This window comes from Astatotilapia calliptera, chromosome 15, assembly GCF_900246225.1.
Source record: "Astatotilapia calliptera chromosome 15, fAstCal1.2, whole genome shotgun sequence".
NCBI classification, from domain to species: Eukaryota; Metazoa; Chordata; class Actinopteri; order Cichliformes; family Cichlidae; genus Astatotilapia; species Astatotilapia calliptera.
In genome coordinates, this window is record NC_039316.1 from 6,993,487 (window position 1) to 7,017,414 (window position 23,928).

Sequence of the window (23,928 nt, forward strand, 5' to 3'; positions counted from 1 at the left end):
ACAAGAAAAGACATACAGAGCCATTGAAAATGGATTTTCTAAATGTTCTCTTCAGTTGTCAGTTTGCTATTCTCAGTTTGATTTGCTTTTAAATCAATACTGACTCTATGGTAATTCTCTTATTTTAATTGTTTTAAATTGTAATAGAATAATAACATGCATATGAAAAACAGAGATGCAAATTAACTGACAATATTATAATCAGCATTGTTGTGCAAAATATGCTTTACAGTAATGTGTCACATGAGTACAAATCTAAAAAGCCTCTTACAAGCAGTCGCAGGGAAAGTTGAAACACAGTACATGCAGTGACTTTGTTATTTAACATATTCTTCACAAAAATTTACAAGCTTCACAATTTTCTTTCACATAAATCAGCAAAACGGGAATGTTGTGATCGTCATGAGTGATGAAAGTATAAGATCAACGCCGTTTGACTGATATATGTGCAACTCAGACATCCTTTTACACACAATGGCACAACATTTAGGGGAAAAAAATGGCGTGTCTGGTTTTTCCTTCATCTGTAAACCTAAAATCAGCTACCATCCAAATCCATCTGACTGGGGGGAGTCATGTAAATAATATAATCAGCGTTGGTGTTGGGGAGCGGTAACACAGAATATAGATGAATAGGAAAGGACAAAGAGCTGGACCTGATACGCTAACGCTACATATATCAAATTTAAACACACAGAGGGTAGTTTGCTCACATTTCACATTTATAAATATAGAAAGAAGGGGAGGCACAGGTTGTCATTACAAATTCTCAAACTTTCACCAATAACTAGATGATCAATGATCAATCTTGTGTAGTAATAGGATGATACACACTGTCACGGCTCAGTTATTGGTAATTGTGTTTTAGCAATAGCAAAATTTGATTAAAGAACAGAATTAATCCAGATTGTGACACAGCTTAATTGTGTCTAATATGGACTTTAGTGTTAATGACTATTTTAAAAAATGCACTGGTGAGCCACAGAACTGCAGATTAACAAAACCCACATCATCCTGCTGTAAATACTCACTAGCACCAAATGTTTATTAATCAACAGCTTAAAAAAGAATACGTACACTTGTACAACAACTGAAGACTGCTGGAGCTGAGCGTCACACAGTGTAGGGAGGTCACAAAGCACTGAGAAACTTGTCATTTTGATTTATTTTTTTTTAAAACAATGCCAAGTAAAATAATACCAGGCAAATTATTTGCAGAAACTTTGGCAGTGGATTAATATAAGAGCAAGATCAAGGTGATTCAGCATAAAAATATTTAGAATTATTATTAATTCTTAATATGCATTATGATTCTTGGGTCTTATCTGCTACGTTGTCAGCTGCAGTCTTTTGTTTAGATGGCTGCTATCACTCTCACAGGTACACACAGGCTTAGGTTGTTTCAGGTTGTCATTAACAGCTGCTGATTGAGACAGAAACACAAAGACACACCGCAGCGGTATATTCAGATGATCTGTTTTACACTGCTGCACATGATCTTTCCCTTCCCTACTCACTGCATTTAGGTTATCCAAAGGGCAGAAGTTGCTACATCGTCTACTAGCTCAGAATATTTGCTACTTTATTCAGAAACAGTGTTTGCCGCCACAGTGTGTTAAACAAAAAGGAAAGAAACTGATTCATCAAGCTAATCTCCTGTGTCAGTGAGTAAGTCTCTGACTTCTTCAGAGTCAGACACTTGGAAACTTGGTGATGGTGGAAAAGAGTTTAAGGAGTTTTTCAAGTCAGAAGAGGTCACACGAGGTAAGTCCACATGTAACAGCTTTTGGCAAAATGCTGTAAAGAGAAGTGTGGAAAAGGAGGCAGCAAGATCCAGGAAGAGATACTAATTCTGGACAAGTACCAGCAGTCTGATCTATGACTCTGAATCCTGTTGGGGGGGGAAAAGAGAGAGAGCACAATAGTCAGTTTGCTTAGTGTGAAAAAATATTTCTTATATCTGCTGCACCAGTTTTTTTGTACTCCAAAACCAGACAAAAGAAACAAACAAACAAACAAAAAAAAACTGCTGGTCTAATCAAATCACTTCTAACTCAGTTATCCAATCAAGATCTAGGCGAGGAACAGAGATGGGTGTGACTTGGAGAAATCAAATACATGCTTTTTAGTGAGGTTTCAAAATAGGTCTCTTTCATATTTGATACATAGGTCCTGTAATTCTGCATTCTTTCAAAAGAACCAGTATAGCTGGTCTTGTATGTAAGGACTGACTTTTCTTGCAACTCTTAGCACAAAAGCTAACTCTTTCTGAAGAAGCATTGGAACTATCATTACATAATAAATTCTAAGAGGATATCTAAGTGAAAGACATAAAAGATTAATATTGAGGAGAGGAGATATGCTCACTGAATCCACAACTACGGGATTTCATGATTTTTCTGAATTCTCTATTTTCAACTCCTCAAAAAAGCTGATGTGCATGAAATTAAAAGTATGTAGTACATAAGCGACAAACCAAAGTTTGCAGAGAGTAAAGATGCTGATGAAGCAGTAACACCGGGGGTTAAATGTGACTGGAAACCATGTCAGCGGTTTGAGTTACAGTTAGAACAATGTGGTTCGTGTGTATGCACATTCACTTACTTTAACAGAGGGTTGGGAACTGAGCCCAAGGAATGCAAATACAGTGTTGTTCTCTTTAGACAGGAAGAAGTCTTCATAGTCCTGTCGGAGGAGAGGAGGATGTTAGGTTTTGACCAATTGGAAGATTGAAAGGTGGTTATACGCTTCCCTGAAAACCAGGCCTTCTGAGTCTCCTTTTAAAATATTTGTTTGACATTGTAGATCAGTGTTGAGAGCCTTGGCCAGTCAGAGTGATGTCAAGCAGAGCAGATAATCTGCCCCATCCGTGAAACCGGATTACGACAGGATTACAGAGCAGCCTGCAATCTCAATGGAGGATGTAAACTGGCAACTGATCAAAATCACCATCATGTAGATTGCTTAAATTGATGTATTGACACATATCAGTGTAAACTAATGGCATACACTTAAAATTGGCGAAATCCATGCATCAAGCATTCTGTAAGTATACCTCAGCAGATTGATTATATATATATATATATATATATATATATATATATATATATATATATATATATATATATATATATATATATATATATAGGCTGCTATTAACGATTTGGTGATATAAAAGTATGGTTTGTTTGTATGTTCTATAAACTTGGAAAAAATACAAAATAAAAAGTAATAAAAAAAAAAGTCTGGTGAACCATAAATCATGTTATGAACATTCATTTTGTGTTTGCTGATCCACGTAGAGTCAAGCTGTCCATGACTTATATAAAATAAGAATAATGTTTTATTCTTGAGGTTTCAGAATACTAGCCCACAAAGCATTGGTTGTCTCTGGCAAATGGCAAATTTAGCTAGTTCTCATTCTTTTCTGATTAGAGCCATTTCTCACTTAGACTTAGGGAGTAGTACACACTGAACTGTGAAATCATTTGCTTTTGTTGGCAGTTGCTTGCTTCATTTATATAAAAGGTTTCATCTGAAACTGAGTACAGGAGAAAGAAAAAGCCATGTGTTTTGGGTGATTCTGAGATATAAGCCAAAGCACTCAACTAGCCAAATTTCCCTTTTGATATTTCAGCTATTTTGAACTTTTGACTGTATTTTCACACGTTTTACAGCTTTTCCTAGTGATAAAAACCTAACCTCAAATGGCCATTCATACTACACAAAAGTAATTAAGTGACAGATTAACAGTTAAATGAGAGATTTCGCACAACCTGCTACAGAAATGTCTGTTTTCTAGTGTGGGTTCACTGTTAAAAATGAATTAATGAAAACTTTTTATTTTATAATTAAAGGGCATAATGAGCAATGAGCTACCTGAACCTATCATGCTTGAACAACTCAGACGTACTGTTGAAATTACACTTCTTTTTCTTAAAAATGGAAATTGTGTCCAAGACAGCAAAACTGCATTATGCTGCTAACACTGATATCAATAACGCAATTGGAATCAATTCCCCTCCCTAATTAAGACATGGTTAAATGTTCAGGTAAATGTCTTTACACGGACAGAAAGGAGAGTTTCACTGATCTGTAGATGGAGGGCAACAGTCCTCTAAGCTTTGTAGTGCAGATTTTCTTTCATTTGCTTTTAACCTGGAACAACTCACCCACCACCACAACCTGCAAAGTACAAGGTCAAGGCATAATTTCAAGGCTTGAGCTGGAGATAATTATTTTCATAGATTAATCCATACTGCATTATGCAAGTATGCCTCTGGGGGCAGAGGGCAGTTTTTAGGTGATTCCAGTGTAATCAGTAGATATCTAACCAAGATAAGTCATCATCAGACCATTGCCAATGTTTATCAGATACAACAGGAAAGAAATACAACTGAGAGTCTTGTTAAACACTGGAATGAAAAATTTGGTCAAAATATATGTCTGGTTATAAAAATGTGATAAACATAACCCCATCACCACCACGTACACCACAGTAGCGATCATTGTTGAAAATCTGCGGAGGCAGCGGGTTGCACTTCTCTGGTTGCTTATCCCTGGGGATGTTGCGGTACATCCAGAGCCGTTGCTCCTCCAGCATCGTAATGTCTACTTCCTGGAAGTCGATTCGGTTGGCCTCCAGGAAACCAACTACTGCCTGCTGATGTTTCTTTACCTAGATGGCAATTGATAAAAAGAAAGAAAAGGGCAGAGAAAGATGGAAAAATTCTTAAAAGAATCCAAAAAAGAGAAGTCACAAGAATAGAGGATTTTATAAAACCAAAAAGCTCAAGCTCAACTACACTACTTTCCCTCTGCCATAGTTAAAATGCCCCATATATGTGTTGTTAAGTACAGTTAGAAATGGTAGTTTCTATGTGTGTGTTTCATATCCATTGCCTCTGAGCACTGGCACCTGGCTAAGCAGTCAGGTATTTAATGCAGTCCTGAAATGACAAATGGTAAACTGACACCAGTAAGAGTGAGTGGAGCGCTCTCTGCCTCTCTCTCTCTCTCTCTCTCACACACACACACACACACACACACACACACACACACACACACACACACACACACACACACACACACACACACACACACAGAGGGAGTACAGTGTACGCATTAACTGTGCGCTCTCTGCCTCTCTCTCTCTCTCACACACACACACACACACACACACACACACACACACAAACAGAGGGAGTACAGTGTACGCATTAACTGAAGATCAACTTTGTTGGTAATAAGCAGGATTATTGATTAGATTAGTAAAGGGCGTTGCATTTGAAATCCAATACGCAACATCCTTTTCTACTGTACGTCTTGTCTTATATCAATACGATTGCCAAATTACAAGATTTGGATTTAAGGATAATTATTCATCAATTAACCTATCAGTTACAATCATTATTATTCCATTATTAAAGTAACAAATCTGAATATTTCTCATCATTTAGACACGACTCAATCATTACTGCAACAGATAGTACAGAAAGTATGTTCGCCTGTTTAACTGTGGAAGTACATTTAAAGCGACACTCACATTATATAGGCAAGCTACAACTACAGCTGTATGCAGGACTTTCTTAAAAGTGCCCTATGGAGCAAACTTTTTCAGCTATGGTCTAGGATGGACGCAACTACTCCCTATAGTAGTGACCCAAGTACTCTGGGACAGAGTGTGTTTGTGAATTGTGGGAAAGAAAAGTCCAAGGATATTTTTAGAAGACAGAACACTCCCACACTTGGTCATAAACACACTTTAGATGCATGGTCCAAATGTCTCAGACCCGCAACTGTTGGCGAGTGTTTGTCTCTTTGTCCTCCAATCCTTTATGGACGGCCTTTTCTTGTTTCAGAATATGCAATCATTCAGAGTTTGAAGCCGTTTAGGTAGCAACATCAATCGTAATGTAATACTAAATTCTATTTGCCACTTCCAATTTGTTTATACATTCATGCAGGCCATTGTTGTTTATGCAAGCATAACAATGGACTGCATGCTTGAGCACTCATTATCATCATAAAAAACAGATTAATTAAAACAATTTGGGCAGAAGACCCCCCCCCCCCTAAAAAAACAACAACAAAAAAAAAACGATGAATTGGCTTTCTTGTGACCAAATGTACCATCAATTATCCATTTCCTTATTTTTCCCCCCAAAAAATCTGTCTTAATGCAAAATATTTTTGCTGTGTTTTTACATTTACTCAACATTAAGGAGCCACAATGATCCTTTTGTTCCAACTTAAAAGACAGCAAGGGATTGTTCCGCTCACTTGGTCAAAAACATACACCCAAACAAAGATTCAAGTCATCTATTGTCTCGCTCTAAAAGCTCCTCTGTGTGTGGTCATAAAACAGCTTTATCTGGACTGATAGGATACTTATAGGACAGTAAATGATGGTTACTGGCAATCTTTAAAAGAGACAAATTGGGGTTTTTTTGTCCAGGTCACAGGTTTAACCTTCACTTCACTTTTACTCCTAAAAGCATACAGTTTGTCACAGTGCTAGTAAACAGCACGGCATATATGAGACGGTTGGTCGTCCTTTGAGGTGAAAGACAGGCAGCGTGGGCCTAAATAATGAAAGAGGTGCCCCCTGTGAGTGCGAGCGAAAGAGTGCATCAGTGGAATGGGTGAGTTCAGATTTTGTGTGTGTGCGTGCATACATGTAGGATTTAAGACAAACAATCAAGCACACAAGAGTAAACGCGCTGTGTTTGAGAGGACTTAATGAAACATGGGGATTAGTTTAAGAGAGAATTAATCCTTCAGTCACAAACAGGGAATATAAATGACATGTGATAGAAAAGCACTGCTACTGATAATTAATTACACCTATGTTGGGGATTGGAAATTTTTTTAATTCTAAAAAAACATGCATGTTTTAGGTTTTGTGTTTTTGGTTAAGATAAAGATCAGGAGGTTATGTGCATTTTTTTTAACCTTCACACTATGCCTAAAATCATGTGGCACACAATGATTTTTCCTAAGAGAATGGTTGCCCATGCGTGCCCAAAGCCAACATTTCAACAGTTATTAGGCTACATAATGCAAAGAGTTTTAATTAATAGAAACTATGATCATAGTAGGTCATTTGGGTGAGACTTAACACATAACACATCTACTAAAGAGTGGGGGGGATAACCTGATCTACATCTCATTCATTCTGTGCTCATTAGATTCCGCCCCACTAATTTGCTGAGATTAAACCATGAGCTGCACCCCCCACCCAATGAGGACACACACACCGTTTTTCCTAAGCATTTGTATTTTGCGTTCTCCAGATGTATTAAAACTGCAGCTTTTCATGTCATCTTCCACCATCTCCATCTTTCATTGCCATTATCTACTATATTTTTCCAGCACACACATACATACGCCTCACCTTTCATCTTTATTCAATCACATGTAACTCAATTGAAGAGCATTCAAAGTGGATTAGATTCACATGAGCTCAATACTGGTTCAATGGTGGACCTATTCCACCGAGCATGGCTCTTTCTTGTCTCTGGGGGAGAAAAAAAAAGGGAGTCTGTCTGTTTTGAATGTATGTGTCATAGGGTTAAAAATAACTCCTTTGTAAACGCTCAAAGATTGGCCTGCCCTCTTCAAGAGACGAAGCATGATAACATAAATATTACTCATTTGTCCCATTACCTAACTCTTTTAGCATTCTTGCAGGAGTGTTGTATGATGGTTTTTCTGCCCACGCTCAATATCAGCTGGACTTTCTCTATGGCAGGCAACTGCAGTTTGCCAAAAGGGGCAGCAGGACTGCAGCTGCATCTGGTTCATCTGATTGTGCACTACATTACAGACTAATAAAAATCTGTGAAAACCTGTCAAATGTTAGAAACAAATCATATTTACAATAGAAAACTGTGAGGAAAAAGAAACTGAAAAAGTACTCCGACTAAACTTACACTGGACATGAACCACAGTTCAACATCTCACTGGGAAGAATCACATTCTAGCTGCCAGCAGGTCTACTATTTGTTTATCCCATAAAAACCAGACTGTTCTTTGTGTTTATACATCAACCTGATCTGATAATAGTTTTAATATCCGCTCTAATATATTCTGGGATGCCACTTAATCACATGGACTTAAATGCCCTTTATATTTATGCTGGGTCAATCAGACAAAACTAGATATTTACAGGAATTTCTGAGGGTATAGTTAACGTAAGAATAAGAAGTAGGGTGTTTCTGTTATTTTGTCAGTACATTTAGAGGAAGCCTAACGGGAACATCATGCTTGTTTATGCCCACAGAAGAGACAGGCTTGTTTGTTTCAGCTTCGCTGTGTTCCTTAAACCTCATACGAGGCCACAAGCCAGACTAATTGTAATACAATTGAGATGCAAGTGCATATACAGTGCTTTTAGAGAATTAAAAATGAATAAATAAATAAATAAGTAAAGCTTTTAACAGGATCTGTCCACAGCACAGACGAAGACTTCAAAGTCCACCTAACCAGAAATGCGCACCTTAACTACCGAGCAGCCTTCTCACCTGTCTAAATGATACCGACTGATTTCAGCGCCTGTCTGAAGTGGCTGAGCGCGAACAGGCGCACTCCTAGTCCCATTACATAATTGAGTTCAAACGATAAAGTGGCAGTGAAAATTTACGCACGGCGTTTCTGAATGCACTGTTTCCAAGCACCTGTCAACAAGTTCTGTGGCACATTAGCAAACACTCACCGCGAGAGAGCCAGTTGAGGAGGCGACGTAAACCTTGATGACCATTTTAATCCCGAATTACTGTCAGACGATCAGCAAAACAGTTTGGTGGCAGCGAGCCTCGTTTATTGCCACCCTTTAAAAAATAAAAATAAAAAGAACAAAAAACGCTAAATTTGTGAAAACTATGCAAATGTGCTTTAGATGAGCGAAGACACCTGGCTCCAATATTCAAACTGAGCCATCACAAAAACACAGCGTGCCCTTCTGCTGACTGTTACACCCACACCACTCACAGCTCAGCTCAACGCACGTCATTACATTAAAAGGAATATATAAACAACATCCATTTCCGGTCTCACTTTCAAATTAAAACAACCATGTCGTTAAGTTACTGAAGTTAATACCGAAGTATTTTTGATTTGTATATCTTTTGTAAATATACTCCCGAGTCATATTGAGGTGGATCCACCATAAAAGAAATTTATTATTTTATAATGGTCAGGACTTTTCTGGTGAAGGCATTGCTTTTATGGATCAAGTATATTTTATGAGCATTTCCATTTTAAAACCATTTTTTATGCAGCTATAGGCCCAAATACTCAAAATGCAAATAATATTGTGTTAATTGAGAGAATTCTTGATTAAATTAGGCGTGTTTTGTGCTTTTGTCGTCTGGTATGCACGCACCTGCAAATAAAAAAGTTTTTATATTCATATAAAAACACATATAGTTTTTGTTCAATAACCCCCCCCCCCCCCCCCCCCAACCCAGCGCACACACACACACACACACACACACAAAACTGCGATAAATCCTTAATAGTTCTTTTTCGGTCATTTTTAATGATCACGACCATCCATAACATGTACAACAGCGCCACTCTGGTGGTAGGGTAGTATTGCAGTGAGAGCTGCGGTTGCCATGGTACGGCGTCAGCAGCTACTCTGAAGCAAACGTCTAGGCGTGGACTGGAAAAAATGCTATTAGAAATTCTATGGCACTAAAGAGAAGGACTACTTTTAGCCGACGACGTGCTGTTTTTCTCTTGTTATTGATAAAGCGACAGCCATGACAGTTTATTTCAAAAACGGGTGTACAACCCATAGTCTTTATTTTATATCTAACGGCAGCTAAGTTAGCTAAAGTTCAAGCTACCTTGCTAATAGCTCTTTAGCTTGCAGTAGCCGATCCAATCAAAACAAGAAACGGGTAAGTGTTGCACATTCAGGCGGAAACTGAGCAACATTAACATACATTTGTAAGTTAGCGCAGTTTAGTGCTGAAAGATTCCGAACGCTACAGCACACTCCACCTGTTGATGATGGTGGTGATTTTGTGTTGCTATGCTAATATTAAGTGGCTGTTGTTAGCTGTTATTCACCTAGCGGCACCGTTAGCTTTACAGTGACACTGATATTATGTCGTCGAAGAGCTTTTTAAAGTTTCGTTTGCCTTTTGCTTGCACATAATTGAAATGTGCAAGATACATAAACTAACAGAGGGTTCGGTGAGTTATGTGATAAAGTCCAGGTGATACATTTCGTTGTTTTTAATTGACAGGCAATCTGTCAACAACAGAGTACCTGGAACAGCACACGCTTTACTTTAATCCCGTCAGTTCGATCCACAAAGTGCAGGGCAGTGCCGCTGCTGTAAGCCAGGGCATCCTTTGTCTTCACTTAATATTGAGACTCGATTTTATTAGACTGACCAGGAATCTAGAGGAAATGGCAATGATGGGCTGCTATTTCCTCCAGGTTCCTCCTGAGGCAAAAGATGCGATGAAGACATGAGGACAAAGTCGACTAGAATTTGATATATAAAGTGACCCTCACAGATACTTGCTTCTGTTTTCTGGCGATTCTTAATGTCCTGTCAGCAAGTATACTTTAATAGCAGTGAGAATTCCCTAAATTTTACTCGATATTGACTTTCTTCACAGAAATATATTCCTTTTCCAACATTTTAGCAAGATTTTATTTTCTAAGAGAATATTATATATACAATATATGTGAATATGTAAAATCACATCTTCTTAATAAAGGTGTGAATAAAGGATACCCTTATTCACATCACTTTAATTCTACTTTTTCTTTTCTTTTATCTTTTTTTATTTATTTAATTGATAAGCTTTGTGCACTGTGCTACATTCAGTCGTTAATAAGTCACCAGGGCAGATGGAGGCAATGTACCGTTTAGTTTTCTACTGCAGAGACCACTCATATCATACGGGATTCAGTCTCATGGAAAATTCTGCCTCACACATCTTGTTGCTTGGTGACCAAGACACATAAAACTAAAAACCTAAACGAAACCAGTTAGCTTAGCTTCTTTTAGCTTTAAGAATATTCTTTTTGATTGAACATTACTCATTATAAATGTAGAGCTCAGTTCAAAGGTAACAACCTAAATTTTAAAGAGCAAAATTCACTACACTTCATAATCTGTTTTGTTTCTCTGTTCTTGTTTTTTAAATCCAGCAAGTCTTAAGTGACGACATGGAATCTGAAAAAGTAGCTCACCCATATGAAGACAACCGGGATTTAAGTCGCCAGTCCTGCCGTAGTACAAAGAAAGATTCTCGGGCTTCATCCGTCCAGGAACACAAACAGAACTTCTGGGACAAGATGCACAGCGAGGATACAAAAGTTGACTCAGGTGATGTCAGATCTATAACCAGAACTTGGCATTCAGATCCTGATCGGGATCGGATGTCAGAAGGAGAGGGAAGCAAAAGTGGTGGGTCATTTTATTCTGAGAATTATGAAAACGAGTCTCATTCAGAGTGCTCTGTCTCACCGTACTCCCGGTCCCGGACTCCTTCACCCACCCCACATAGAGGGGTGCGGGCAAAGAGGATCTCTGGCAGCCCTCTCCACAAGACAGGTATGTGAAGAAGGAACGAAGTGGATAAACAGTTAAACTGATGAATGAGGCTAAAATCTCATTCATTCGACGATTAAATTGACTGTTTAGATAATGGCAGTGTAAGGCACATTCTGACTGCCTGATTGACTTAGAAAAAATCTTTTCATAGGAGCTTTTGTCATCATGTTTTTAGATTTTACATGATATGTCTTTCTCTGCTTTGCAGGTGGTTTGGGGCGCCGGGGCTTGTCTCGCCCACAGCGACCAGGTGGTCACCCCCTGACCCAGCAGTATCAAAGGGGGGTGCGTTCTCACAGCAAGGAGTCCACACCACCTAAAGACCTGGACCTGGTGACCAAGCGGATGCTCTCGGCCCGCCTCCTAAAAATCAATGAATTGCGCAATGCTCTTTCTGAGCTGCAGCAGCGCACGGACGAACTGCAGAAAGAAAATCGAATTCTTCGACAGGTAGGCCTGTTTCAATATTTGGTTTAAATGCTTTGAAGGAAGAGTGTTCTTAAATAATTTTATGGCTTTTATTCATGTTTGTAGTAAAAAAGAAACAGACTTTTTTACAGGAAAATCAATTACAATTCTCCTTCTTCTTCACCACTCTCAATGCAACCTTTGCCATGCTTCAGCTTCAGGTGCGTCAAGAGAAAGCCCTGCAGCGGTACGATGATACAGAAAGCGAAATCTCCCAGCTCTTATCCCGGCACTCCAACGAGATCCACGTGCTGCGTGAACGTCTCAGGCGCACCCAAGAACGGGAACGGAAAGCTGAGCGCCAGCTGAGGGACACCGAGGAGCGGTTTCAGAGGGGTCAAGCTACCATTTCACGGCTGAAGAAGCTGGTCGAGCAGCGGGATTTAGGAGCCAGAGAGGAGCTCAGCCACAGGCTAGAGGAAGAGAAGTTGCGGGCCCAAGAAGCTGAACGTAAGCTTAAGGTAAATAGACAGTGGAATAAAAGATCTAACCTTCTTCTGGATTCCGATTAAATACTTATTGACCTGAAATTAAGTCTTATTAACCCTGATTTCTAGAGCCCCACATACTGCTTTGTAGCATGAATGATTAACCTGGAACATGTTGAATGTTGGGTTTCTGGTTTACAATATAACAAACTGATGCACATTTATTTGCAATCTCTTGTCAGTGAACACTCAAAATTGTAATTCTCATTTATTGTTTTTATCCTAAACCATGGGTTCCCTTTCAATGCAGCAACTTTCAATGAGTGTTTGTGTTTGAAGGAGGTGGAGCGTAGCATGGAGCTAAGAAATAGCAGTTATCAGAGACAGCTTGTCGCAGAGAAGAAGAAGACACTTAGTACCCAGGAAGAGATCAGGGCTCTCCAGGAGGAACTTGAACGACTGAACAATAAACTCAAGGTACATGTACAAAAAATAACCTTAAAAAGTAGCCGCTGCCATCGAAAGCAGGACTGTGCATCAAAAGCAGATTGCTCATTGTGTAAAACAGTATTTTTTGTTGTTGTTTTTTTTTAAATTTCTTCTTAAAATGTTCAGGAAAAGGAGAGAGAACTCGATGCGAAGAATATTTATGCCAATCGCATGGTGAAACCCTCACAAAAAAAAGAGACTGAAAGTGACACAAAGCACAAAGGTAACAATTAACTTGCTGAGGCTTATTGTGTAGTTCATTTGACTTTATATCAAAAAGTGGATGCCAGATGGTATCATGAGTCACAAAATTCACTTTTTATGTCGGATAGAATCCTTTGGAAAACCGGAATTTTTTTCCCACATTGATATTTGATACATGTTTTTGCTGTAACTTCATTGGCTGTGTCTGAATCCATACTAATAAATATGCATGGTGGCTAAAAAGCAATCAGGATTGCTTATAAGTAATGATAGTGCTTTGTGTAATGGGATGGTCAGAAATATGTTGAGTAAAAGTGATTTTATACTTTTCCCACACATAGTTCCCAGCAGGAGCAGCTCTAAGGCGATACAGACTGAAGGCAGGATGCTGAGTCTGGATTTTCCCACACCTCCCCCTGCTATCACAGATGCCAGCGAGTACAGGGAACATCCACCTGATGAATATTTATCACTTAAGGTGTTATGTCTACTCTTTCCTTGTACTTACTTTGTCCACATCTTTTACCACTAATTGTTGTCATTCATCACTTTTCAAATTTCTGCTATCAGGAGCTTAACAGAGCGGTCAATCAAGCAGAGGCAGAAGACAGGGGACCAAACTGGGAACAAAAGAGTAGAGAAAGACATGAGGAGAAGGAGTTGACGAAGGAAGAGAAAGAGGCCAAAAAGTACCTTGATCAGGAACAGAAAGCGCTTGAAGTTAAGGCAAAGTTTTTAAGAAACGGTAAGCCAAAGATTAGTTAAGAGTAGTTGTAGAGCATATACTTCACTTATAAAAAGCTTGTCGAAGCAGCATTGTTTGTACTTTAATCTGAGGAACGCTATCCCAACAGGCTCGGAGAAAGAAAAGGATGAAGAGGGCCAAAAGTGGACGAGTTTCCTGTTCAACCAGAATGGGGATGATAACTACAAGAAGCACGGTCATGTCCAGGGAGAGGTGGAGAGATGGAATCAGGAGGCGCTGGCCTGTCAGCAAGCATCAGAAGAAGCGCGGCGCAAAAAAGAGCAGCTGCTGGCAAAGATGCGGGAAATAGACAGTCAGAAACAGGGGGCCCAGGATTCCTTGTTTGCCTCGAGTCCTTCTGAGTCCAATAAGGGTCTCGGTGAACATTCTTCTCCACGCCCTCCTGAGCAAAGGAACCATAACTCTTCGATTTTCAGCCTAACTAATTCAGAGGAGCCGGATGATTTGCGTCCTGGGAGCAAAGAAGGTGGAAGGAGGAGACTAGGCACAGAGGGTGGAGCAGTTACAGCAGGGATAGGGAGGAGAGCGCTCCGGTCTCAAATCTCCAGCGATGACTTGGCATTTGGAGGTTACGCACCTTCATTTGTACATTCAACTTTCCGTGGTTCCTCTGGCTTCCCTCCACCTCCACCCAAAGAGGACAAGGAATCTGCGTTAGAAGCAATAGGGGTGTTTAATATCAGTGCGGCAGAGGAGAGGGAGACAGAAAAAGCTCAGGGAAAGGACAGGAAGTTAAGTCTAATGCACCAGCTGTTTGGTCCCCAAGCCACAGCTGTTGGTGATGGTGCGAATACCTCCAATAAACTGGAGCTTCTTAATAGTCCTCCAACAACCAATGGAGTGCGTTCAAGAAGGGATGGACTGCTCAACTTCAACTCAGGATCTCTCACTGCTCCAGCAGCCTCCTTTAGCACCCTCCATGTTGCAGATAGCAGACCTGCCATCCGTGCCATCACCTCCTTCGAAGACGAGATTGAGGAACTCACATTATGAAATTAATTTAGATTGAAAGTAGTCTGGGTCTTTGATGGCAAACCATCAAATCTGAGAGGTTATTTATGAAATATAAGAACAACCCAGCATTAAAAATATGAGAACATCAAAATAAGACGAAACTTGCAGAAACTGATTTGTTTCATCCATCAGTCCTTTTTAACTGCCTCTGTCCAGTTGGATCAGTCACTCAAAACACCCCTAAGGTGGACAAGCAGTTAAGAAAAAGGATCAATGGGTTAATGTGCAATTTGTACGTTTGTTACATTGTTTTTCTTAGACGTTCCTTTAAAACCAGCTTAACTCTCATAACAGTGATTTTTATTTGTAGCACCTGTGAAAATTAAAGAGTAGCTTTTCTGACAGACTATGACTGAAGCTCTTACTCCATTTAGATATTTTAGTGCTTTGCTGGGTTTTGTATAGTTTGGGATATTTTTTGTCTTTGTCAGATAGTTTGTAATCATAGATTTTCCCATAATCTGAAAGGGCTGCAGTAGGGAGGAAGAAATTACAATGCATGGTACATAATAGCACCCTTCCTACAGTTCCCCCTTCTCTGTTCAAAACGCCTCCTACCAGATGGCTTCACACTGGATTTAAACTCTACTGTATCAGGTGAATGTCCTCTGCTCAAGGCATTGAATCATCACTTTCTACACAGATTTGATTTCGTTTTAAATAAACCACTAGATCTGTCATTGGCCAGTTTTTTCAGTCATCAACTGAATTTATTTTTAAACAATACCTTGTGGAGATGCAGGAGTCTCTCCCTTTCAGATCACTTGAATTAAAATCCACTTGAAGGCCATAAGGGATGTGTTCTCCAGTGGTGCCAAAATATGTTTCCCACTCCTTTAATTCTTTTGCAGATATTTTGACATAAAAATGTACCCCTAAATGACAAGACAATCACACCATGTGTAGATCGCCTGTACAACATCTGACTGTTACTGTATGATAAACGAGTTTTCAATTTTATATGTAATCTTACCAGCACTCTAAGCACATGTAAGTCCCAGGTCTTCCTTTCGCCCAACCCATTTAGGGGTTGCCACAGCAAATCACCAGCCTCCATCTAACCCTAGAGCCACAGCAGTTCTCATTACCATTTTTGTTTAATTGGTTGTTTTTTTGTTTTTTACATTATGTTCACTAATCTACAAGATTGTGTAAATAATGATCTGTATTAAACCCACCAATACCAGCTTAGTCCATGCCCTGCACCAGAAAATGTAACATCAGCCTAAATGTTGCCAGATCCTTCTCTCTTTTCCTTTCTGCACTAAATGTCTTGTGATGGGAGCGCTTTACTTTCAAAAAGGCAATCAGCCCTGTAGTAAGCAATCTGATGGCTTTATTGAAATGAAATGAAGACACAAAATGCTCTTATTTTAATAATCATTTGTTATTACACTCGAGCTTCATTCAGAAAGCACTTTTTAAATGTGACACAAAGCTGTCTCTGCCCTCAGTCTAAAGTTGATACCTATTATTTACTTGTGAAACTCTTTGTATTTATTCTGTGAAGCTTATTTAATATGAAACATGTAACCAGTTACATTTCGTCTAATGTTTAAAATTGTTGAATGAATTAAAGGTTTGTACAATAGTGACGCTGTCTCCTGGTCATCAGACTGTGGCGCACTTGCAGTAATATTCATCTAGCGGGAAGTCGGATTCCTTGGACGTCTCCAAGCAACCACAACCTGACGCAACCTTCCCGCCCCTCCTCCGGTAGCTCCCTGCTCAAAAATAAGTGCACCGCAGAGCCATAGAGGGGATCTTATCAGGGAGCGAGAGACTGGCGGTGATGGTCTGCGCCGATGTGGCTGCCAGGATTCAGCGTGGTAAGTTGGACCGCTGCTGGGAGGTTCCTGAAAGGTAAACGAAGTCGTAGTCTACGTGCGTAGCCGAGTTTTCAGGTGATCCCCCCCCCTCAGGGTATCACCTTGCAGCACGCTGCCAGAAAAGCAGGAATAGGCTGAAATGAATCACATGCAAAATAAATCATCGTGCAAGATGTTCCAGGGGATTTAGAAGGAAAAATGTTATCTTTACAGATGGTGTTTGTTCCCCAGTGAGCGCAATAGTAATCACAATTGTTTCTTTTATGCTGTGAGAACTATCAGTATGTTATTTTCTCATAAATAATAATTAATTTAAAAAACACTTTTTTATTACATGCCCGCTTTCACTGTCAGAACTAAATGGCACTTAAAATCATAATGGTTCTCTCCATTTCAGATACGACTTCAAGTTATATAATAACAAGTACTGTTTTACCTTTATTATTACTATTACTGTTATATGGATCTATATATTTCAAATGTTGTAACTCTCAAGAGTGTCTTTGTCACTTCCATTGTGCGTTATGATCAAGTTAATCGCTTCTTTTCTGAATACAGTCAGAACTGTAGAGCTTCGATGTCTACTTTAGGGTTAAAAATGCAAAGATTGGTTCACTTTGAACTACAGACTGCTTTATTGGGCTTCTGTTGCCACAACACGGGGGAAAAAATCAATACGCTGCAGCAGTGTTTACACTACTAACACAAACCTGGAGATAATTTCTTTCGGTTATGCTCAGTATCAAAGATGAAATTGAAATCCCTGCAAATTACTCAGGGTCAGGTTCTATTATAGATTGGAGGACTATACGCTAAAGCTTCATTTAGTTACTCTGTGGTTGTGTTTCTTACGTAGACATGACCTCATGTTCCAGATAGGAGAGCCAGACTTCCTAAGCTGCTCAGCCAGACCAGGTTTTGGCATCTCACAGAAGTCCCAACACCACAAAATATATTTTATTAGTGTGGCAACTGGAGTTTAAACCAGAGGAATGTATGGGTGTTGTGTGCTGATTCACTTAGGACATTTGGATAGGGACAGTTGGACTTCCCCCACTGCCACCCCCTCCCTGACATCTAACATTTGACAGTGTTTTTATATGCCCTGGGTGAATTTGATATTCAGGATGTAAAACTTGGCTTCCTAGAGAGGCAGAGTTCCTGCTGGCCTATTCAAAAAAGTGACTGACTTCACCAGACCAGCCAGTAAAGAGGGGTTTTAAAAAAAACAACAACAAAAACCTCTCTATTTCTTTATAATTGTGATCACAGCTCATTATGTGATACAGACACACTTTTCCACATCCTTTCTAAGTGTTCTGGATAAGCAGTCCCTATTCACAATCTAACCAGTTCCTCACTGTACACGAACGGTCCTTACAAAGTTAAAAATGCCTGCCTCCAGCTTTAATGCTCTCTCTACACAGTGCGGACTTCAGCAATGCACTGATTCATGCAGATAACGAAGACAGCATCCATTCCCAGGCTACTAAAAAGTCAGATACTCATCACAGTCTATTTTCCATTGCAAAGCAGCCAAGCCGGCTGTATCATTAGATCCAGGGGCAGGGACTTCACTGCTGCTATTATAGAATAACAGCACACCCCAACCACTTATTGAGATCTTATGGACTCAGTAGGAAGACACTGAGCAGTAAGAGTGCTTTTGCTATTGCTGCCCCTTTTACCAGTTGTAACTGGTCTTGCATTCCAACTCAACAGGTCCTGAGAAGGTTTTTATTTTATTTATTTTATTTTTTAAAAAAGCACATTCACATTCATTGTGGCTTTGGGTTTATTGAGGCAATAAGCCTCGTGGACAGGAGGTCGGAAATTGCTGATTCATTTATAGCACCTCTGTTGTTGCTATGGAAACAGTTTGTTTCTGTTAAATGAAAATCCAGGAGGTGTTTTATCCCCCTCTGTGTGCTGTCCCCTAATTTCTGATATTAGAGAGGCCACATGCTTCATCCAGATCAGTTTATAGAAATACAATGAAGGTCTTTCTAGAGTGTAATCTCATTTTTTTTCTCTATGTTGGCACATTAGGTTTGTCCTTTGTTATTCTCAGCAAATGTTTCATAACCTGTGTCTTTTTTCTTCTACAGATCTACAGATATTCTGCATTTGAAGCATCTGATTCCACTAAAGACTGAAGACTGGGTCTCCTGAAGAATATAAAGGGCAGAAAAGTGAATGCTGGACAGACAGAATGGAAGCCTGATAGCCTTATAGCGACGAAAGAGGCCAGATAGCTTTTTTTTGTTTTGTTTTTGTATTTAACAGGTTAAAAATGAATTCGCACTCAGCTCCACAGATCGTGGTTAACAGGACAAATGTCCAGGACGAGGCAGACTGTGGGGAAGGTGTAGATTTGCCTACAGATGACCATCTGATGACTTTGAAGGCCTTAACAGAGAAACTAAGACTGGAGACCAGGAGACCCTCCTACCTGGAGTGGCAAGCCCGGCTTGAGGCAGATCGCTTCAGAGACTCAGAAACTGGGACTAAAGGGAAAGTAGTTAGACACAAGGAGACTTCAGTGGACCCAGATGTGAGTCAGCCCAAGTTGCCATCAGGTGGACTTAAGGGATTTGAAAACATTGATGAAGCTCTAACCTGGCTCAGAAGAGAACTGGTGAGGCACTGTCTAAATTATCACCACCATCTAATCTTTATTTTGTTCTAATTTCTCATAGATTTTCAGAAATGTTTTGGGTTACAGTGTAATCAGCTTGCAGCATGTTTTTGTACTAACACTTCATAAAAGGAATTAAGGAAACAGGGAACATGGCCATAATGAGGGATTTAATATTGGCTACACGTGTTCAAAAGAGGAACACATAGGTCTTTTGATAAGTTCAGGCTGCTTAGTTGAAAATCCTTCGCAGTCAGTAATTGCCTGAAATCTAGAACCCATGGACATCACCACACACTTTGTTTCCTCTCAATGAGGTGCTCTGTCAGCCCCATTCTGAACCCACCTTCAGTCGCTGCTTATTTGTGGGTCTTTCTGCATTCAGGTTTGTCTTCAGTAACATGAAAAGCATGCTCTATTAAGTTGAGATCAGTTGGTTGACTTGGCCATTGAACAATCTCATTTCTTTCTCTTGAGAAACTAATGGTTGCTTCAGCAGTTTGCCTTGGGTCATTATCTGGTTGCACTGTGAAGTGCTGTCTGATCAGTTCTGAAGCATTTGGCTGAATCTGAGCAGAGAGTGTAGCCCTGTACACTTCACGATGCATTCTGCTCCTTCTATCAGTAGACACATTAGCAATATGGGCATGTATGGACCATGCCCATGAACCATGCCATAGCAATGCCTCCATCTATATTCTGCTGTAGTCTGCTTTACGCCATGAGCAAAGTCTAATCTGACCTTCTTGTTGCATCTGTATTTCCATTTATGAAGTTGTGTCTTGATTATAGACCTCTACCATGGAAATAATTCTGCCATCACGCAGCCCTGACTTGGCCTGACATTTCTTCAGACGTCATGTTGCAATCAAAAGCTATAAAATACAAACAGAACACACTGAATCAACTTCAGATATTGTGTCTGCTTCGGCAGTCAAAATCACCTGACCATGAAGATGCTGGGCATTTAATTGTCAAATTAATTTTAATTTGAAATTTATTTATTTTTTGTTAAAGCCATTGAATGAAAGCTTGCACTTCAATCACACCCTTATTGCTTGATTTAATTCAAAGAGTTGGGAGTTTGCCTTGTAATTGGAAGGTTGCCGGTTCAAGCCCCGGCTTGGACAGGCTCGGTCGTTGTGTCCTTGGGCAAGACACTTCACCTGTTGCCTACTGGTGGTGGTCAGAGGGCCCGGTGGCGCCAGTGTTCGGCAGCCTTGCCTCTGTCAGTGCGCCCCAGGGTGGCTGTGGCTACAATGTAGCTTGCCATCACCAGTGTGTGAATGTGTGTGTGAATGGGTAGATGACTGAATGTGTAAAGCGCTTTGGGGTCCTTAGGGACTAGTAAAGCGCTATACAAATACAGACCATTTACAGGCCATTTTTGTTCTAGTAATATTTTGTTCCACAAATTAGTGTAGTGTGAATTGTAGTAATTATTCTCCCTTTGTGACCATGTTTGATCAGCATAGCAGTCCCAAGATGTGCAGAACTTTCATTCCTATACAAAACAGAAAATACAGCATGCTTCCCCTTTGTCCTCGTGATTACATATAAAGGGGGAATAGTTCTTGTTCCCTTGTACCTACTGCTTTCTGTTGTCCTGTAATTAGTACAGTACAGTTAGGATAGAGTCTTATACTATACTTGGATTAATTCAATTGTATGATTATGACTGCAATTGATTTATTTTTCCTTATATTTTTCTTTTGGTTGTGTAATTTAGGAGGCATTGTTCCACACTCAAAGTTCAAGTAGAAAAGTTCACGCTTCTTAGCTAATTAGAGTTTAACAGTGCACGCGATGTTTAATCACCAGGCAGAAGAATCCCATTCATTCTTATTGGTGAGTGAGACTGATTGTGACCCCAGGCAGCAGAATCTGGCATTTGTTGCGAGCAATTTCTGCAACTGTAATCATTTTTACTCTGCTCAATTACTCTGCACATTCAGCCATAGCTCATATGCTTGGACTGTGCGCACAAAGAAGCACTGATAAAAGGCAGACTCACAGTACGTGGCTACAAACAATAAAGATGATTGTCATCTTTGTGTAGATGTTTGGACACAAACAAAGAAGAGCACCACGGTATCCCACCGTGAGTCTTCTTTTGACAAAAAAGGACCTCACAGAAGCACCTCTGGTCAAGCTCCACAGGTGGACTATACACAGTATGTTGGTGTGATTGAGTCCTCCATAAATGAAAAGAATAATTAAGCTTAGAATAGATTAGTTTTAGCTTTCAATCTTTTAGAAAATGACACTTTGACGCGTCCATTCGGCTTCGTATAAAATGAACAAATTCATCTTCCATCCCGACACCTTTGTCTTCTCTTTTGCAGACAGATATGCGCTTGCAGGACCAGCAGCTGGCGAGGCAGCTCATGCGGCTTCGGAGTGACATCAACAAGCTGAAGATTGAACAGACGTGCCATCTGCATCGCCGAATGCTCAACGACGCCACCTTTGGCCTCGAGGAACGGGATGAGCTGTCGGACCTGTTGTGTGAATGCCCGGTCACCCCGGGCCTCGGCCTCTCTGCCCCGCTGAGACTGATCGGAGTCACCAAGATGAACATTAACTCTCGCCGATTCTCGCTCTGCTAGTGGTAACGACGGAAGAAGAAAAAAATCCTGAATACAAAAGACCCTTTATATACTTACTTCTCTTGAGTGCAGCCGGCCAGCCGCAGTGATTAGATAATGATCAGATCTTTTCTGTTTTCAGAGATAAAACCACATCACACCCATTTTTATGCTCACTGAAATCAAAGAGAGAGATTTAAGAGATTAGGAAGAGTTTTAGTAAGTGTGGTGTTTTTGCCACTAAACTCAGCCCTGGAGCAGATTTCATACTTTTAGCCTTCCACGACTTGAAACAGAGTACATGCAGTTTTTGAATCAGTGCAAAAGCAGTGTTAGGCATGCTTCTGTTGTTTTTTAAACCATATTAGTACTGATTACCTTAAGTATTACCATCTACTTTCTGCCATACTTTATCACGCACAGATTAAATGTTTATATATATATTTTCACCACATTCAGACCTCTTTAGGACATTTTCAGTGACAATCACAGTTAGTAGATTTGTTTCTACCTTGTAAGTTTTGTTGTTGTTGTTTTCAAAGTGATGCCTTAATATTATAGAGACTGAGCGCTGTATGCTCATTTGTGTTTGTAGAATATCATGGATATAATGGTTTATTCGGTGTAATGATTGTCAAATTACACTCCTTTCTGAGCTTAGTCTCTGGAGCTTTGCCTTTTGCTCTAATAGTAATCATGTGAGTTGCCCTTGTCAGTCTGAAACAAAAACATGCTTTGTTTTCGCGGATGAACACTAAATTATAACTCATGTAGATCACTGTGAGCGCCCATTGACATGATTATGTGCGTCTTGCTATGACCTCTTTTTTATGCTGGAATCACAGTTATAATTGACTATAATTGAAGGCAACCTTTTCTTTACAAGACACTGACTTCGGGTTTGCATCTATAGTACAGTACTGTGCAGATGTTTTTCTTTAGACATTGGATTTTTTCACGTGTTTTTTGTCCAACTACTTGTACCTTGCCCACAAGGTGATTCCCAAAGAGCTAAAACTTGGCGTGTCTCTGCATTGTGTGGAGTGTGTTCTTAAAAAATTAGGACACTGGACAAGTGAAGGACAAAAGAAGTCTTAGGTCTAAAAATTATCAGCAGCTGATGAACAGTCTCTGAAAGTCATGTCTTTAAGAAATAGGAAAACAAATCTAGCAAAGATCTGACGCAAAACCTAAGAGATGAATCTGGCCCTTAGGCCTTTGCATCTACTGTCCATCAGAAATAGTCTCAGTGGAAGGGTGGCTGTCAAGAAGCTACTCTTAAGGAAGGGAAACATGAAGAAAAGGCCGTTGTGTGCCAAACAGGTCTTCTGGAATGATTAATCCAAAATTAAAATTTTCGGTTCAGTTGGTTTGAGCAGTTGTTATCAATATGTATGGAGGAGGTCAGGATAGAGGTACAACAGTGAGTGTCTACAGGCAGGTCTTGGGCTGCATTTCAGGTAGTGATGCTGGAGGTCTTGTTAAAACTGCTGGAATTCTGAATGCACCACCAGATTTTGATCTACTATGCATTACCCTCTGGAAAGTGTTTGATTGGCAGCAGCTTCATTTGTGAGCATGATGATCCCAAAAAACACTGCAGATACAGTAAAAGCATACCTGGATAGAAAAACACACAATGGATTACTCTCCTTCATGGATTGGCCTCCCCAGAACCCGGAGTCCAACATTATTGAAGCAGTGTGGGATCATTTTTAGAAAGAATGGAACAAATAGCAGCCAACAACCAAAGAGGAGTTTTGAATGTCATTCAAGATGCCTGGAGAACTATTCCTGAAGACTCCTTAAAAGAAATGTTTGCATAAGAGAGTTCAGTCTGTGTTGAAGACTAAGAGTCACACCAAATATTGATTTTCATGCTCATTAGAATTGTACAAACTCTGCTCTTTCCTACTATA

At 39.9% G+C, this 23,928-nt stretch overlaps 3 protein-coding genes across 5 annotated transcripts; 2 read left to right on the forward strand and 1 right to left on the reverse strand.

Moving 5' to 3' along the window:
- Positions 1 to 108: 108 nt before the first annotated feature.
- Positions 109 to 9,032, reverse strand: sh3bgrl2 (SH3 domain binding glutamate-rich protein like 2). The gene is made up of 4 exons (XM_026143087.1): positions 8,717 to 9,032; positions 4,493 to 4,678; positions 2,605 to 2,685; positions 109 to 1,891 (listed from the first exon to the last, which is right to left on the reverse strand). The coding sequence occupies exons 1-4, from the start codon at positions 8,759 to 8,761 to the stop codon at positions 1,877 to 1,879; spliced, it is 327 nt and encodes a 108-aa protein (XP_025998872.1). The 5' UTR covers positions 8,762 to 9,032; the 3' UTR covers positions 109 to 1,876.
- Positions 9,033 to 9,569: 537 nt separating this feature from the next.
- lca5 (lebercilin LCA5) lies at positions 9,570 to 15,298 on the forward strand. The gene is made up of 9 exons (XM_026142882.1): positions 9,570 to 9,908; positions 11,180 to 11,585; positions 11,794 to 12,035; positions 12,209 to 12,514; positions 12,821 to 12,958; positions 13,097 to 13,193; positions 13,516 to 13,652; positions 13,745 to 13,919; positions 14,029 to 15,298. The coding sequence occupies exons 2-9, from the start codon at positions 11,198 to 11,200 to the stop codon at positions 14,931 to 14,933; spliced, it is 2,388 nt and encodes a 795-aa protein (XP_025998667.1). The 5' UTR covers positions 9,570 to 9,908; positions 11,180 to 11,197; the 3' UTR covers positions 14,934 to 15,298.
- A 1,289-nt stretch (positions 15,299 to 16,587) lies between these two features.
- fam167ab (family with sequence similarity 167 member Ab) lies at positions 16,588 to 23,665 on the forward strand. 3 transcript variants are annotated; one of them, XM_026142884.1, is made up of 3 exons: positions 16,588 to 16,783; positions 18,892 to 19,421; positions 21,767 to 23,665. In XM_026142884.1, the coding sequence occupies exons 2-3, from the start codon at positions 19,077 to 19,079 to the stop codon at positions 22,028 to 22,030; spliced, it is 609 nt and encodes a 202-aa protein (XP_025998669.1). In that variant the 5' UTR covers positions 16,588 to 16,783; positions 18,892 to 19,076; the 3' UTR covers positions 22,031 to 23,665. The 3 variants fall into 3 exon arrangements, with proteins under 3 accessions (XP_025998669.1, XP_025998671.1, XP_025998670.1); XM_026142886.1 differs by having other exon boundaries at positions 16,777 to 16,817; XM_026142885.1 differs by lacking the exon at positions 16,588 to 16,783 and adding an exon at positions 18,715 to 18,796.
- The last annotated feature ends 263 nt before the right edge of the window (positions 23,666 to 23,928 follow it).